The sequence below is a fragment of the Athalia rosae genome, chromosome 2 (genome assembly GCF_917208135.1).
Source record: "Athalia rosae chromosome 2, iyAthRosa1.1, whole genome shotgun sequence".
NCBI classification, from domain to species: domain Eukaryota; kingdom Metazoa; phylum Arthropoda; class Insecta; order Hymenoptera; family Athaliidae; genus Athalia; species Athalia rosae.
In genome coordinates this window covers 1,325,144-1,341,980 of record NC_064027.1, presented here as the reverse complement: position 1 = coordinate 1,341,980, position 16,837 = coordinate 1,325,144, and the positions used below count along the sequence as shown (strand labels likewise).

The 16,837-nt window shown below is 40.1% G+C and overlaps 2 protein-coding genes across 2 annotated transcripts; one reads left to right on the top strand and one right to left on the bottom strand.

Annotated features, from left to right (window-relative positions):
• Nucleotides 1-435: 435 nt before the first annotated feature.
• LOC105691500 (prothymosin alpha-A) lies at nucleotides 436-8,443 on the top strand. The gene is made up of 3 exons (XM_012410018.3): nucleotides 436-764; nucleotides 5,272-5,449; nucleotides 5,599-8,443. The coding sequence occupies exons 1-3, from the start codon at nucleotides 657-659 to the stop codon at nucleotides 5,664-5,666; spliced, it is 354 nt and encodes a 117-aa protein (XP_012265441.1). The 5' UTR covers nucleotides 436-656; the 3' UTR covers nucleotides 5,667-8,443.
• LOC125499824 (WD repeat-containing protein AAC3-like) lies at nucleotides 5,922-14,892 on the bottom strand. Its single transcript, XM_048649529.1, has 5 exons — nucleotides 14,803-14,892; nucleotides 12,477-12,669; nucleotides 12,117-12,391; nucleotides 11,854-12,038; nucleotides 5,922-11,772 (listed from the first exon to the last, which is right to left on the bottom strand). The coding sequence occupies exons 2-5, from the start codon at nucleotides 12,659-12,661 to the stop codon at nucleotides 11,614-11,616; spliced, it is 804 nt and encodes a 267-aa protein (XP_048505486.1). The 5' UTR covers nucleotides 12,662-12,669; nucleotides 14,803-14,892; the 3' UTR covers nucleotides 5,922-11,613.
• Nucleotides 14,893-16,837: the final 1,945 nt, after the last annotated feature.

The window sequence follows — 16,837 nt, the reverse complement described above, 5'->3', positions numbered from 1 at the left end:
CCTTGTTTCACATATAATGAACCGCCTTTTCACCGGTATAAAATTATTCGGGTTAATTATTAATTGGCAAATTAATTAGCGGGGCTAACACGGACGTCCCTGAAAAAATATCACATTTGTATTTCAAGTAAAAATCCATCGACGAATCGGTGCGCCAAAGCGCGTTTGAATGATGCGACTAAGCCTCGAACCAGGGCGCCCAGGTACGCCGTGAACTCTCAAACCCCTCGTCCGCGGAAATGATTAATTTTATTTATATCGGTCGTTGGACCGTTGCGGGATATAAAACTTTGATAATTTCTGGATTAATGTTTAAAATTATCTGGTTTATTAACCGGTGCATTTCGCGTACGATGAGGCCCGCGAGTCGATCGACCAATCAGGGATTTATCGAGCTTCAAACCCGCGCCATCTTCATTTTTGAACAAAGCCAGGTTGGCCGTGCGTCCGAACGAGTGAAGCAGTCCGCTTGAGTCCGCTCCGAGGCCCGCGCAAGTCGCCACACTCCGCTTTCGTAAACGCTTCGTATTCGCCGGAAACCGACGCCGACGTCGTTGTGTCGTGTCCCACGCCGATCGAGGAGTAGTAAAGGAGCTGGCGCATAATACTCAAACTCGATACATTTGAGTAGAAAACAGAAACGCTCCGTCGTAATCATGAGCACCAAGGAGAATAACGACGTTGCGGCAGAGAAGGTGATTGATAACGACAAAACCTCCGGTGACGCGAAATGCGAAATCAAGGGAACGAAAAGGCCGGCCGAGGTAAGTCGTGTGTTCACTCATCCGTGTTTAGTTTTATCTCGTGTAATTGTGCGATTGTGTGTATCGCGAGTACGCGTATGCGTGCGGCGAATCCGCGAACCTTCGGACTAGTTTCGGAGGCATCATCACAACAATTAAATCGCGCACACCGAATGCAACGGCAATTACTTCGACATATTTCTTCGATTCAACGTAGCCGTGTGTCGGGTCGCTTCTATCTCGTCGGAGCAGCGGCACCACCACCGGCGTGCCTCTCGAAAGTTCCTAATCATTCGACTTCCTTGCTATTTTCCCAAACCAGTCGTAGAATCGTCGAGTCCGCCAGTAACGGGAGAAGTTGTCGGGCCTATCGCTCGAGCGAGGAGTAGGTTACTTACTCCTAAACACCCCTTCGCCACGAATTGGAACGCGCGCGTCGGGGGAAAATCGGATGAAAAAACATGTCGCCGTAGCTACCGTCCGGCAACAGCGATCTCGCCTCATTTCTGTATAGTGCTTATGAAGTTATTTCGCCCCAAAAAGTGAGTGAACTTTTCGCGCCCGCGTGATTTACGTCCCGCCCCGCTGCTATCTCTGCGTAAAGGTATTACACCTACCGCCTACGGATCGACGCATACCTACATATACGTCGTGCTTTTCTCGGTTCTCACTGTCGACGTCGTAATGTCGCTTACATCTCACCTTCAGCCATAATCATACCCATACCAAACCGATACGCGGAAGAAAGTTGACCCGACCCAACGTGGTATAAGTAGCGATATACTAATAGCGGCTAGTAGCTTGTAGTGGTAGTAAGTGTGGTGGGCAGTTGCGAGAAGTTACGACGCTGCGCCCGACGATAGAGCCATGTGAGCGATGCCGGCCGGCGCGTACTCGACTTCGCCTGTGCTTTCGTCGAGGCTTGGTGCCTCCTCCTTTCTCTGCTCGTAGTTTCGCCCTTCTGCTTCAACATTTACATCTTCCCCCCTCGTTTCCATCGTCGCTATAATTTTAAATTTTCCGAGTTCCCTGATCCCCATCCCCCCCTTCCGCTTCCCTTGCACGAAAAGTAACAGAGCCTTCGAAAAAAGTCGTATCCCCGTATCGTACCTTGGTCGTTCAACCCCGGTGGCCCATTTCGTGAAACATGGTTGTGTACAGTTCGTCAATTTTTCGGTCCTACCGCGATGACGCCATTATTACATATGACTTCTTGTTATTATTATTGTTATTAGTGTGTAAGTGACGCCGTTACGTTCTTTGTTACTATTTATCATTATTTCCGTCTTCATCATCGCCAGCGCCATCGCCATCGTCATTATCACCATTCCCGATGTTATGATCATTATTATAATTATTGTTGTTATCGTTTTATTGGAAAACTCTGGGCTCCCGCGCATTTTTCGCACGATACTGGTGCTCCTCGCCTGCCGCTGACGCGCCACCGCCGTTGCTGCTTTTACTGCGGTTTGCCGCTTTAACTATGGCCGCCGATCCCAACCGAAATTCTCTTACCGAGCACCATCGACGACACACAATTATTCCGGTTTAATCTGATTACACCGCGTAATCTACGGAAGTTCCATATCCAACGTCTCGTTATTATGATCATTATTTCTCCGGTATTCAATTACACCTATATCATGGTTGTCTTCACGTGAGGAGGTTCTAATTATTGTTATCATTAATATCATCGTCGTTATTTTGCTGAAGTCCTTATTTGACGGGTGTTTTGTGTCACCGTCGATCAATTCTGGTTTTTGCGCATGTTCCATGGTTGTAACGAGGATGCCGCGAAACACGAAATTTCGGTTACAGCGCGTATTCGCCCGCGTCAAATATCGGATGAATATCCAAACGTGACCGAGCGTCGTTGCACTCGGCTACTCCTGTAATGCGGGATGTCTTGAAAATTGTATAGTTTAAAAGCTACGAACATGGGGGCATTACGACGCCGGTAGACCGTTACTACACTTCCTTCATACCTGCGACGATTAAGCCGCGTTTCTACGTCACAGTTGTACTCGAGTCGTGTAAATCGAGGCTATAGGACGATGGTCGATCGACGATCCGTTATTCGTTCGATGTAGATGGCTTTTCACCGATCCAGAATTTTCCTGATTTGTTCGATTGCCTGAATTTTTACGGCAATAACCCATACCCAGTCACGTAAGCGCGGTTCGATTAGTCAGCGAACTTTTTACTGTGACGGCACGCAGCTCACGCCATGAGATAATTTGGAATTTCGGATCTTTATTTTTCAATAGGAATTATATGTTTTCCGTTTCGTCACCTCGCGGTGGCAAAGAAATGAAAAAAATTGCTGAACCAGTTTCGGGGGAGATGGACAGGGACCCCTGGTTAAGAGATTGTTGGGGGGAGGGGTGCGGGCGATAAGTCGGTATCCGAACTTACCCACCACTGCGTGGCTGCCTGCCCCTGGCAGGCAATTTAGTGATAAACTTTGTTCGCTATATTTACTCAACGCTTGTACATTATTGCATTTTATTATCTGAATCTCTTACGTGCTATCTCATCAACTAGCGTAGCCGCCACGTTGTTCGGAAGAATAATTACATCGTCGAAATTTAATTACAATGGCGGCTTAGATAGCTTAATTATACTCGACCAACGAAAGAAGCTTCCCAGCATTTTACAATCGAATGGAAGATGGATAAGAGAAAATGAATCCCCGGTATCGACGACTCCGACGATTTCGCACGTATCCGTCTTCGGCTCTCCGTTTAATCGTCGTTCACATTCATGTGCACGCTCTGCCGCGTGGACATCGGCCAGTAATGTAATTCCTACTGCTTCCCCGATATACACCGGCGAATCGATCCTGCGGACACTTCATCCTCAATTCCTCATTCACGACTTCACCAGTGTGTTGTAACGCACGTTCGATAACGTAAAACGACGCTGCTACGGCAGAGCAGGGGGGGGGGGGGGGGGAGGGCTAAACTTTGGTCCCCTCACCTCGTCGTGGAGAAAAATCTCCCGATGCCGCTGGGTTATCGGCGAAGACCTCGAGCGCGCGAAGGCGGGGCCATATAGGTAATCTGGATTTCGAACTCCGTCTGCGCAGTGGGCCGCTGTAACGTTATACTTAACGCACATAAGTATTAATCGGAAAAACCACATGTACGACCACGACTTCCTCTGATACATTGTTGGTTGTTTTCTCTGATCAATGTGGAATAAAGTTGGCCCAATTTCTGCGGCATCTTTGATATCGCCTGATTAGTAAACAAGCGGGAAAACGCTTTCAGTGCACTCGGACGGGTGAAATTGTCTCTGAGGGATTTGCGATATTCGCAAATTATATGGCATTTATAATCAATTCGTTGGAATTCATGGCCTTTTATTTCTCGTTGGTCCGTGACGCGTCGCGTGGCCCGGAACGCGTCGTTGGCGGGAAAAAGTCAAATTCCAGATTCTGGTAATCGCGAGATGGAACAATTCTGAAATCCGAATTTCGGATGACTAATGTTCGAAGAATTGCATGCGCAGAGGGTGGTTTTTTTGATTCAATTTTTTTTGTGAGAATTTGAGATTCGTCGATGATCTTTTTCGCGCTCTCGATCTCCGGTTTCTTTCGACCGTTGGATACGTTATTCGATATTCGTGTTCTCCATCGTTGGACGAGGCCCTTTCGCCCGATATTCTCTGTTCATACGGCGGGAAACGGACAGGGAAGAGAGCGAAGCGTTCGACATGAGGATGTTGTAGCGCGAGTGTCGCGGCGTGAAAACGCATCCCACGCGTCGAGACGCGGGCGACGCGACGCCACGCCGAGCCACGCCATCCAATCCAAATCCCCGTACTTGGTTTACATCCAGTGCGAAGCGTAGACTACAACTCCCCCGGTTAGCGTATGGCGGGAGAGTAGAAATACACGTCCCACCTCTATAGGTAGAGTCGCTATCCCTTCGACTCGCCGCCAACCCTCGCTCGAGTTGCACAGCGCATCGTTAGGACGTGGATGTTGATATACCGTACATGTAGAGATAGATGATGCATAGAGGACAAAGAGCAGAATTCAGATGGTAACTGCTTTCTTCCCCATCCCCCAGGATTGCCGGCTTGAATGTCATGGCTTGCTGACTGTCCCGCCCTTCCTTTCCCCTCGTGTATAGCTGTCCTTTCCACCCCTCTCTTCTTTTCCCGTCTCGTCCCCGACTCTGATAATTCCGCGTTTCACCGGCGCCCTCTCTTCCATTCCCTCGGTCTTCGCTTCCTCTTTTTCTCCTCACTACCCTTTCGACGTTATATCCCCATTTTTCCAATCGCCGATTTATATAAACCCTGCCTCCTCATTTCTCGCTTTTTCCCGATCCGGTTAGTCTTCAAGTTCTACACGTGCTCCCTTTCGTACTCTTCCCACCTTACGTCACGTCTCTCTCGCTGTTGGTTTGATTTGTATGCGAATTCTTCGCCTACTCCGCGTATAAAATTCTCCGGTTCTCACGTCCGATCAAACCGAACACCCGTGTTTTCTGATGTTCATTATGTCGCTTAATTCCAGGATAAAGGTGACGAAGTTAAGAAACAGAAAAAAGAAGAAAATGGCGACGGCGATATCGAGGAGGAAGATGTGGACGATGAAGTGGACGCCGACGAAGAGGAGGTCGACGGTGACGGTGATGAAGATGACGAGGAAGATGAGATCCCGGAAGGTGAGGAAGATCTCGAAGAAGGAGAAGGTGAGTCACTCGTCTCGATATCGAGTCGCTCGCTGTTCGAGCTCACATTCCAACGAGAATTTCCTAAACTGAGCTGCTATAATTAGGCATTTGCTGACAAAAATATGTATCCAATGAAATTCACCGTGATTCCGTTGTCGTTTATTCAGATGACGATGAGGACGATGCAGAGGGTGAAGTGGAGGGGGACGGGGATGACGATGACGACGACGTATAATGAAGAAAGTAAGAAAAGTATGCAAGCACGACGGGAGACGGGTGGCGGGAGATGGAATACGGAAGAGGGAAGAAGGTCGGAAGTTGGAAGAATGGATTACGAAAAGAACGGGCGGACCGTGCCATCATAGAATCTTTAGCGGTCGAGGCCGCGAGATGTTGTAATTCACACTCATATTGAGGAGCTGATTTTTCAGTTGGCGCGTGTCGGCCCAGGTCCGTTTGGGGTGCTGCTCCCGTTATACCTACAATTTAAAAAAATGCTGCCACCTCGCCAGAGTTGCGGCGGGCTGATACTCGGGCGCTGCAACCCCCAATGTCTCGGTCCACCGCAATCCTGGCTCTCCCCCCTCCCCCCAGCTAGCCAACATCAAATGCTATTAGATTGTTCAGCAGGATAGAAAAGGGAATCTGAAAATAAAAAAAACAAATAAATAAATGAATATCTTCCGCGTTGGGAAGCAGACGAAATCGAATTGTCAATCGGAATGACTTTTGGTAGATGAATTTTTAAATGCAACGACAACAACAAACAAAAAACCTATTGCACGGGAATTATAAGAATACTAGCCAAATAAAATGAAGAAATTATAACAGGTTTGCGAATCGGAGTAATGTGGAGAAAGGGATGAACATTGAATGGCGCGCGTTTGTTTGAACAACCTAATAATTGTATTTGTCCGATAACTGGCTGTTTTGCACGGGACACTTTTTTAACGAAGAAAGAAAGAAAAACAAATAATAATAATGATAATGATTGTAATAAATACGAAAAAGAAAAACAAGCTTATTTAAGATATACAGAAAGAAAAAACTCTATTGTATTTAAATAGTGTAAAATGGACATTTGTGGGGTGATGATTTTTTTTACATTTCAAATCAAATTTGAGTTCGTAGTTCGACGAATGTCTCTCACCTAGCACGTGTGACTAGTTTTATTTCAGACGGACGTGTAATAGGCAGTTATAAGCGGGGGTGTGAAATTCGCAGATATTTTAAATAAATTTATCTTACTTGAAATTCTTAATAATTAAACCTCTATGTAAACGAACCCGGAAGAAGACTCCGTTATGCATCTGCCGTCGCACATGCGATCTAATTATTTAGATTTTAGTTTTTTTTAATCGAAAAGAAATTCTTTCGAGAAAACCAAACCAAAACGAAAAAAAAAATAAATAAATTCCATAAAAACTCATGGGTTACTCATAATATAATTGCCATCCTTTGCAGCAAATGCGGAGTATGTGCCTTAACATGTAAAAATAAATACAATTGTTTATTGAATTTCACACTTTTTCAACCGCAAATAGAGACATGATGAAAATATAGAATTATACAAGCGCCGAGCAGTGTGGATGAGTATATTGTGTGTCTTTAACGTTGCATTATAATTACTATACATAGCATGTATAAAGTTATGGACTAAGGAACATTTTATTATTAATGAATATATTACGTAACGTATAATAGCGCGTAACGTCAAGAGACATTGTCACATGTGGAAGCGAGCTCTTCTATGGACAGAGTATTATTATTGTACCCACTTCAACGACCGATCATATTATACTAACATATTGATTACAATCAATCAAATGTAAATCGTGTATTTCACCGTTATGGCTCAGCCGAGTAGAGAGCAAACTCATATTAACCAATCATCTTTTTCTACTCCATATCTTCCGAGCATCTTCATTTTTTTACAAACACGTGTCAGTTTCGACCTCCTCATTACAAGCTCGCACTGTAGAATAGTTATAATGATAATGATAATAATGATGATGATAATAATAATAACAATAATCATGATGATGATAATAATAATAATGATAATAATAATAATAACGATAAAGATGGTAAGAAGAATGATAACCCGAATTTTGGCGATACAACCGGATGTTATGCGGTGGGTGTAATTTTGGAAATACTCGATCTACAGCAGAGCTCGTTTACATTTCACATTGTTAGACGTATTTCACTCGTAACGTAAGTTGGAAAACAGTTTTAATTTGTCCTATCCTAACCGTCGTTGTAGACATTGTATTTTAATATATCGCCAACTCTTGTATATATAGCACTGGTACAGACAGAGGGTGCGGTATATGGAGATGAAGGGATCTTGAAACGACGCGCGGTTTTGTTAAATATGGAGTTATCGCACTGTCGCGATACCGGTGTACCCAACATCAATGAATTTTGACTGATGAATGATTACTTGCGATTACTGTAATATCAAGTTTGAGTTTCGATTCGCCGGGCAGCGATCGAAAGGGGGTCCAATTTCGTCGACCGCGCGTTCCATCCGTTTTTACACGCTGCTGCAGCCCCTAACAAAAAATTCATTTCCAAAAGAACATTCGAATTGGCGATTGTTGTTACAGGTCTAGGTATAGGTATATACACAGTTTCGATAACGATTCCCACAGATTTCAATTGTAGTCGATTGACAATTAAATCAAGACAATTGAACGATTATCAAGATAACTGCGGATCCAGATTAGAATGATACGATTATATGAAAATTATGATTTTATGATTGACGAGTTAACTAGATGTACTATCTTACAATGTCGTAACTTATTCTGGGAGACTGGTAGGCAAGAGGGGTGATGAGACATTGCGGTTACGATACCATTGTACCATAGCTGCATAATAATATTAATATTAATAATAATGATAATGATAAAGAAATAATGATAATTTGAATGCGAGACAATGTCCCACGTTGTAATGTACAAATATTTTCGAGGAAGTAGTTAAATAAATCGCAGTTAGATTGGAGATGATATAAATGCCAATGGGTTCGTTCTCGTCTTATTAGGATCTAACTTCGATATCCAGTTATGGACAAAATGACAATTATCACAAATTACGATCCTCTCGCAGTAGTGAGAAAGAAAAAAACACTTTCCCCCCCTTGTATGTATGCACGAATAGCCGTTCTTACAACCAACGAGGTTCAACTGTGCTAATCGTGCGTTTCTACTACCCTCCCGCATACCCTAGTTACCCGTTTGGTGTAGGTCTACTCCAGCTATATTATTCATATAGTTCATACTACCTCTTGATTCTGTAACGAGTTATGAAATATGTACGTTGTTTTGGACGTTCACACAGCGTGATTCACTGGGCCGACCATCCGGAAGGGGCTACAAATCTTATGTTAATTTTTTCAAATAACTCTTTTGACTTGAAACGAAAAAAAAATAGCACCCAAGTAAGTATCATTCATACGAACATGAGAATTCATAGCTACAGCTATGATACAAGTATACAAACTTTGTACCTTGAAAGAATCACTTGTGCGAGCGAGAAAATTGCGTTGAAAATACTATAATGTAAAAGCATAGGGGTTTAATTTAAAAAAATGGCATGCCCCGATTAGCTGTCCTTAGAAATGTGAATAATTTTTGAGAGACGATATTTTATTTTGCGAGTACCGCAGCTGTAGAAGACCCTCGGACGTGAATACCAGCGACGATTGGTCAGGTGCGGTGAGAGTGGAGGTGAAATGAAATGAAACTAGAGAAAATGAGGTGAAGTGCGGAGAGGTGAGAGGAGTCGAGAGTTTGTAATAAAGCCAGCTAGAACAAGTACGTATGTATGTACGTATGAAATACATACATATGTACTCGTGGGAAGGTAGAGCTGGATGCCATTGCAGCCCGCCGATCAAAGATTATGGTTTCGTACATCTTACAATCTAACGTAATGTCAATGAGGCCCTAGGCTAAGAATTTGGTTTGTGTGTTCGTACGTCTTGTCCAGGCAATCTTCTTGTACAGGATAACATATTATTGCATCATTTCAACAACAAACACTACAGATTATATTTCTGCCCATTCCATCAGATTTGAAAATAATTTTCATCACTTTCATTGTATTTTTAAGGAAATACATTTTTCAAAAACTACACGAGCATTTTTCATTTAGGTAATTGAATTATTTATTTAATAAAGATGTTCCTGAATCCAGAAATATTTTTTTTCCGTATAACTGTTCCGTTTGTAACTATTTTTTGAATTTTTTATTAATTTTACATCTCAACCTGCTCTTTCCCGATACTCTGAAATTTTTCCACTCATTGCGAAAGATTATTTCAATGGGAAATTTTCGATGAAAATTTCGAATATTTGTTCTTGAACAATTTTTCAGAATAGCTGATACCTTGTAGTTTTGAGATATGGGGATGGTTCAACATGTAGATCGTACGAATTGTCGCATCCAAGAGAAATTATGAACATCCAGTTTCTACGTGGAAAGCAAATGAAAATTGCGTAATGTTTCGCATCTGTCTAAAAAAAATTAAAGATGATTTCACGCTGGTGCAGGTAATTTACTGAGGATTTCAGCATACCTATAACGCCGATATTTATTAATTTACGATTCTTGAAATCATTTGCAAATCCGTGGCCGACATTTACTTTAATACGTGATGGTTCCAACAACAGATATAGTTTAGAACAGCGGGCCGAAAGGGTCTATTGATTACGCTTCACGTATGTATGTGTATGTATACATTGGTTTAGGGTATCAATAACACGGCTCGTAGAGTCGATACGGATTCAAGAACCAAGAATTTGTTTGTTGATTTTGTTTGCATGATTTACTTTTTTTGTGTATTTTTTCTCCATTTTTCGAATTATTGCTACTAGCGAAATAGTCATGTTTCGTATTATAATCAGCAGGATTATCGTATCGAGATACAGGAATACCCATGACAGAAATATATATGTAGATATGGGCATGTCGTTAGGAAGACATCATGATTTCTTTTTTATAAGTATATGTTCTTCATAAAGATCGTATAAAGTTATAAGAGTATGGTATATCTAGAGTAGTAATAATATCAATATTATTAATAGTAACAATACTAAAGAAAGACGTATATACTATACATAATTTCATTTTCTCCCTGGTTATCTCGCTCTCGCCCTTCATGGGATCTACATTCATACGCGGACACACACCTACACAACGACGGGATTGCGTACATTGCTCGACAATACACCATGTGTACAAAAATTAAATCTGATATGCCACATCGCATGCACTGTCATGTATAATAATTTTACAAAAATGGTATTTAATTGTTTTAACATTTTTACGTCGATTTAAAGGTCCAAACGTAGAAATTGGAGTAACCAAGTCTGTGCAGCTTTGCCGGTAGGTTTTGTTCATTTCGCAATTATAAAATATTAATATATAAATATCACAAAAATGCATACATTATTTCTATACTCCGAAAAGATATAACATGGCTAATCTAAGAATCGTACATTCTTTTAATATACCAACCAAAAGTTATAACTCTACGAGCCACAATTGTCTTCGATCTATTTACATTATATGGTATCAACTCTCTATTCAACACTCACCCTGTTATAATGCAATTGAAATGTACATCAACTAAGTCCCCCTCATCGCACTACGTTTGTTAGGTTCTCATTAGGGACGAAAACAAAGAGGATTGTTCGCGAGCACAAGCTATTGTTCGTTTTCCAGTTCACTACCGCTTATAATGACAATTTCGAAAATATTGGTAAGATTCTGCACGCACCTACTACCGTGGTAGTAATACAGCTACTATAATTTTGCGTTATTGTCACTTTATCACCGGTGCTGCTTGTATTCGGTGATAAAGGTCAGTCATAAATCTCCAACATGAATAAAAATATTTGAAAATCATTGAGTCTACAGCTATTCCTAAGTGGTTAGTTGTGGCCCATGGTTGTGTTTTCCTAATTTACATAATGAATCTAAAAGAAATAATTACGCTAATTCCGATTGAAATCCTCTTGCAGGTCGCGGTTGACGAGTACGATTACGAGCTTTGGGAGTGCACATTATGTAACAAAGTTGCTGCAAAAGCAGACAAAAAGCACCGCAGGGGTTTCAAGTTCCTTTAACGTTGCACAATTGCCCGGCCAACGTCCTCTCAAGTTATTGGACTAACCGGTATTATCTCTTGTAGGATTGTACATGTTATTTAGCGAGCAGATATCCTGGATGGTGTTTGTTGTTAGCCTTGTGAAGCTGTCTGTCATATTATTACCATTTCCACCGCCCATGTTGACCGGTTCTGTTATCGTTGTCCGGCTCGCTTCCACCTATGAATTTGAAAGGGTAATTAAGGTTTCAAAGTAGATTCACTCACTTGAGAGCTGTTTAATTCTACAGTGTTAAATTACCTGAGAGATCCTGATGTCAGAGAGGGAGAGATTGCTCGATAAATTTTGAGACAAGTTATCGTCAAACATAGCGAGATCCGCAGAGTCCAGCTGGTTCAAGGAGCCCAGCTCAAAGTTGCATTGCTGGTTATCCAGGTTCAGCATACTGCTTACTCCTGCTGATCCTTCCATGGGCATTTGGATTCCTGAGCAATTGTATTTTTTTCGTTAGCTCATTTCTCAAATAACCCAAATGAAGAACTGTATTAAATCAAAGAACTCACCAGGATTGTCAAGTGGGAGAAAAGCAGATTCAGCCTGTTCTTGATTCACTCTATTCAGCATCATTTGTGGTTGCATTGCAAATTGATGTTGTTGAGTATGCTGGAATTGAGGTGGTATACTGTATTGCTGCTGCAGTTGCTGTTGCTGTTGCTGTTGCTGTTGTTGCTGGTGCTGAAGATGTGTAGGTAAAATGTTATACTGAGTGACCCCCAGTGGTGCCGTGTATTGTATCGGCGAAGGAGTACGACCAGGTGATGGTTGTCCGCATATCCCACTGCAAGTTAAATTAATTGATTATCATTCGGTGGACTTGAAAGTCCGCTGGTTAAATTCTGTGGATGTTATAAAAAAATAATTACCCGTATGGCTGCAATGACACAGAAGGCTGTGGCGAAGGGCTTCCTTGTTCCACGCGATAATGTGGTGAAAAACCACCAGGTGGAATGCCACTTCCAGTTGCCACTTGGTAAGGTGAAGGTCCACGTTCGGCTGGTTCAGCTTTTATGGGATTTAAACTGTAAGGTCCAAAATTTTGGTACTGCATCGCACCATCTGCAAATATGCATTCGTCTTATTAACGATGATCATTATTGTTAATTGTCTCTACCACACATTTTGTAAATCAAGAACCAAGAGTTAGATACGAGAAGCTGGCAAAGTGTATTCTAAATGTGTGGTGAATGATTGTATTAGTAATAGAACAAACGCAAAGAAGTAATCAATCAGTAGATCATGACCAAAGAATCATATCTGATGCATGCTGAATCTTGTGTAAAGATCATCCGTACTGAAGATGTAGTTGACCTGCAAAATCAGAAGTTAACAGCATGCATGTGAACCCAATTAGTGTTAGGATGAGTAAAATGCAATCAGCAGGGTGAAATAGGTAAGCAAAATTAAATTAGGTGCACGCTCTTGCATTAAATACATGGATGTCCTAGTAGATTTTGTCTACCAAAAATAATTCATGGTTTTGAGTGAAATAAATTATAGTGTTGATGAGTATTGCGAACATGCGTTGGTAACTTTTTCTGGGTACAAGAAATCAGAACAACTAAGGATGTGACTATTTGACAATTGAAGAATAATCACATCCTGCATGAATAATCTATTTAAATAATCTACCACACTGATGTCGTACCTGGTTTGTTTGTAACAGTTGCTTAATCTGAAATTGTGATATGGGTGAGGACAGAAAACAGTGGATTCTTTGGCTCAGCAAGTAATAATATATATTATATATAATCAATCGATACAGATAATAAATATATACTTTGTTTTTTCATCATGTTTTTTTTTCAGAAAGCTTTCGTTGGTAAAAAGGTTCCGTACAAATATTGCACAAAATTATTTTATTCGTAATGTAGTTAATATAGTTTCAAAGCACAGCATTATATAAATAGAGCAGAGCCTCCATTGTTTGTAGAGAACTTTCAACATTCGAGACACCAGTCATCTATCATAATGCCTGTCCACTTCAAATTGTCATTCATCTCGAAATAGGACATTACCAAAAAGTGAATACTAAGATGACATTTATTCAATGAGACTGCAACAATTTGAACTTGCAAGGAATACATGTCGCACTGGTCTCTCAGTTATGTTCTCCGCGATAACAGACATTCTTTGTGTGCAGATGGCTGCTGCCCTCAAATTGAAAAGACACAAATACCTATTGAAGGTTCGTATAAAATGCGTTCTTAAAAAAGTACAAAATACAAGATCACCATGAGAAAATATGTGTAACATTTCTATATCAACTTCATGAATACATGATAGTTTTAATATGCCCCCACTTCTGACTGTTAAAGCTCACCTGAACAAATCAAAATTAACAAAAATATTCAATGGCAGGATGTAATTCATATTTAGAAAGCAACTCATGTTCAACGAACATCCTCGAAGTCATATCAACGTACACTGTACAGTATAAGAATAAGCGGTTGAAATTTGAAACCGAAGTAGCATCAGGTAGCTATGATCCGAATATATAGCAATTTCAGCAAAGCGTTGCATTTGTTCACATAGACCGACAAAGTGCGGAATGGGCATGATTTATTTAGACAGGCTGTTATATAGTAGGCTACAATTTAGAAAGCAGTGTAATGCTTTTCGAATAATTAGCTCTTTCTAGTTCTGTATCATTTTTTACTGTCATTGATGAATGTGAACGATTCACAAGTTGAATATACATGTCTGTGGTGAATTCGTGAATTTAAATGTTCGACCCCATGAGTTAGTGGAAATCCTCCAATGATGATGCTTGTGTTATCGACGTTTACATCTCGAGATTGCTAATTTCACTTTATTTACAGAGCATAAAATTGATTGCTGAATACTCGACGGTTTATAAATGTGTAAAATTGATTTCAGATGATCTAGACAAGGTATGAAACCAACGTTAAAAGCCATAGTATTTTCTCTTTATCTCAAGTAACTCAACAGTTACACAACATGACGTAAGGCCTGAATGACTTAATAAAAATACTTTTCATTGTCCAGAGCAGAACACCGTCAGGCATGAAGATAATGTAAAGTACCTGAATCAATTGTAGAAATAAAGAATCCTGCGACTTTTATTCGTTGGCATGTATACATGAATATTAATCAGAAAGATACCAGCACCGACCAGCTCCAGGCACCCAGGCAATAGCGTAATAAGATCAATTTTTTTCATATACTCACGTTTCTCAGCTTCTGCCTGCAAATGCCTCAACACATGGGCGCTGGGATCATTAGCATATTTTCTCTTTCGTTTTGACTTGGGATCTATAACCACAACTACAAATGACCATATAGCAACGAATACTACTCAGAGTTGCACGTGACACTTTGCTTTGTGCAATAAGCAGAGACTGAGGTAGAGACAAATCTTTTTAAGTCAAATCATCAGTAATCTCTATCAGCTCGTGAAAGTGTGACGTGCAACTCGACTTTGCACGTCATATTACAGTTTAGTGATAATATTAAGAACATCGGTATAAAAAAGAAGGCCACACAGTTCAAAGTTTAAAGGTAACATTGCTTATTGCGAATTTAGAGCGACCGATAACTATATCCGGTACCTAGTACCCTGTACCCTGTTACAACTCAAGTGCACTTCTCAAAATATTCTTTGCCAGTTTATATGTATGAATTGAAGAAACTTTAATTTGTTGCGACTAGGAGGACAGTGGCAACAGTGATACTGTGTACACGAGACATTTGGAACAAATTTCTATTCTTTTACATTTAATGACAACACCGTAGATTATTTTCCAATAAAATAATAGTAGTGACATATTTTGTCGTTGCAAGAGATTATCAGATTGAGTTTTTGGTCTTTTCCTAGCTCAAACCAGAATATAATTTATTATCAATGTAGGTCTCACGGCCTAAGCAGCTAAAAAGCAATATGGTCCAGGTAACTTCCACGTAAAGTAAACGACTATGATAATACCACAAAGCAACCATTAATCTAAGAAACCCTCGAATTGAATAATTATGATTTCAACGAAATTCTTTTACTCAATATCATATAATAATTTCAAAAATATTTTCAAAAATATTGACTAGCACATTACTAATTTCGAATAAAAACTACCTGCTTCTAGCAGTGGAAATATAATTAAATCTTTCCGCACGGCGAATTATATGTCAACTGTATAGTTTTTTCAATTAATAAATATTTCCAATGTAAGAAAATAATGGATAATAGTAATCCTTCACATCCCCGTACATGCGCACTACTTTAGTAAGTTAAAATGACAATTCTGAATAGGCAAACTGCTAACAGTATGAATTTGGATATTTCAGATAATTTTAAATATCTGAGCGCAATCACTTTGACTCTATCAAAATATCATGGGTTTATTTATCGTTGTACGCAGATATAGCACCAAAGATACTGTAGGTAGAGCAACGACCAATTATTATGAAAAGTCTAAACCTAAACTACAGTCATCATTATTGCTGTCGTCTAAATATTAGGCAAGATACGTGTATTCATACATGATCAATACGATTATGTTTCGAATAGCATTATTATTCTTAAATAATGATTGATGACAAATGACGTAATTAGAAAATCACTCTACTTCATATTCCTATAAAGTAAGGTAAAATTTGATGACAATGTAACGACATTTTGAAAAACAATGAAAATTTGGATAATTTGAATTATCACTATGTAGATCATTGCATCGTAGAAATTAAATTCTCAAAGCAAAGAACTGAATGAACAAACGTAAACTAAACGGTCCCATTTAATCAAAAACGGTCGATAGTTATTGATTTTAATTTAGTAGAGTGTAGGTTTTCTACTTATGAGAATCACTAGTAGATAGCATATGCTCGTCATTGACTAACTCTGAGTAACTTTTGAACAGCTAATCAGGCGTATCTGAGTGTTCCTATTATCCTGTTGAACCTGGATTTCTTGTAATTCCTACCTTGCACCGATAGAAAATAGCTACAGTCAAGATATAGCGATGAAATGTATTTGAATTTGTACACGTACATTTCTTATGCATTCAATTATCGAGGATCAATAAAGTTGGGAAAAATAATATCAACTGAACATAACAATTGATTGTCAAAAGTCACAGAAATAACTACTAATTAAGTACGTACTTCAAATCATTCTAAGTATCAGAGATGCCAGATGAAGAAAAATGTGAGCTAGCCATCAGAAGAATTTCCAAATTGCCAATGTGCCCAAATCTGCCAATTTGTCTGCAGT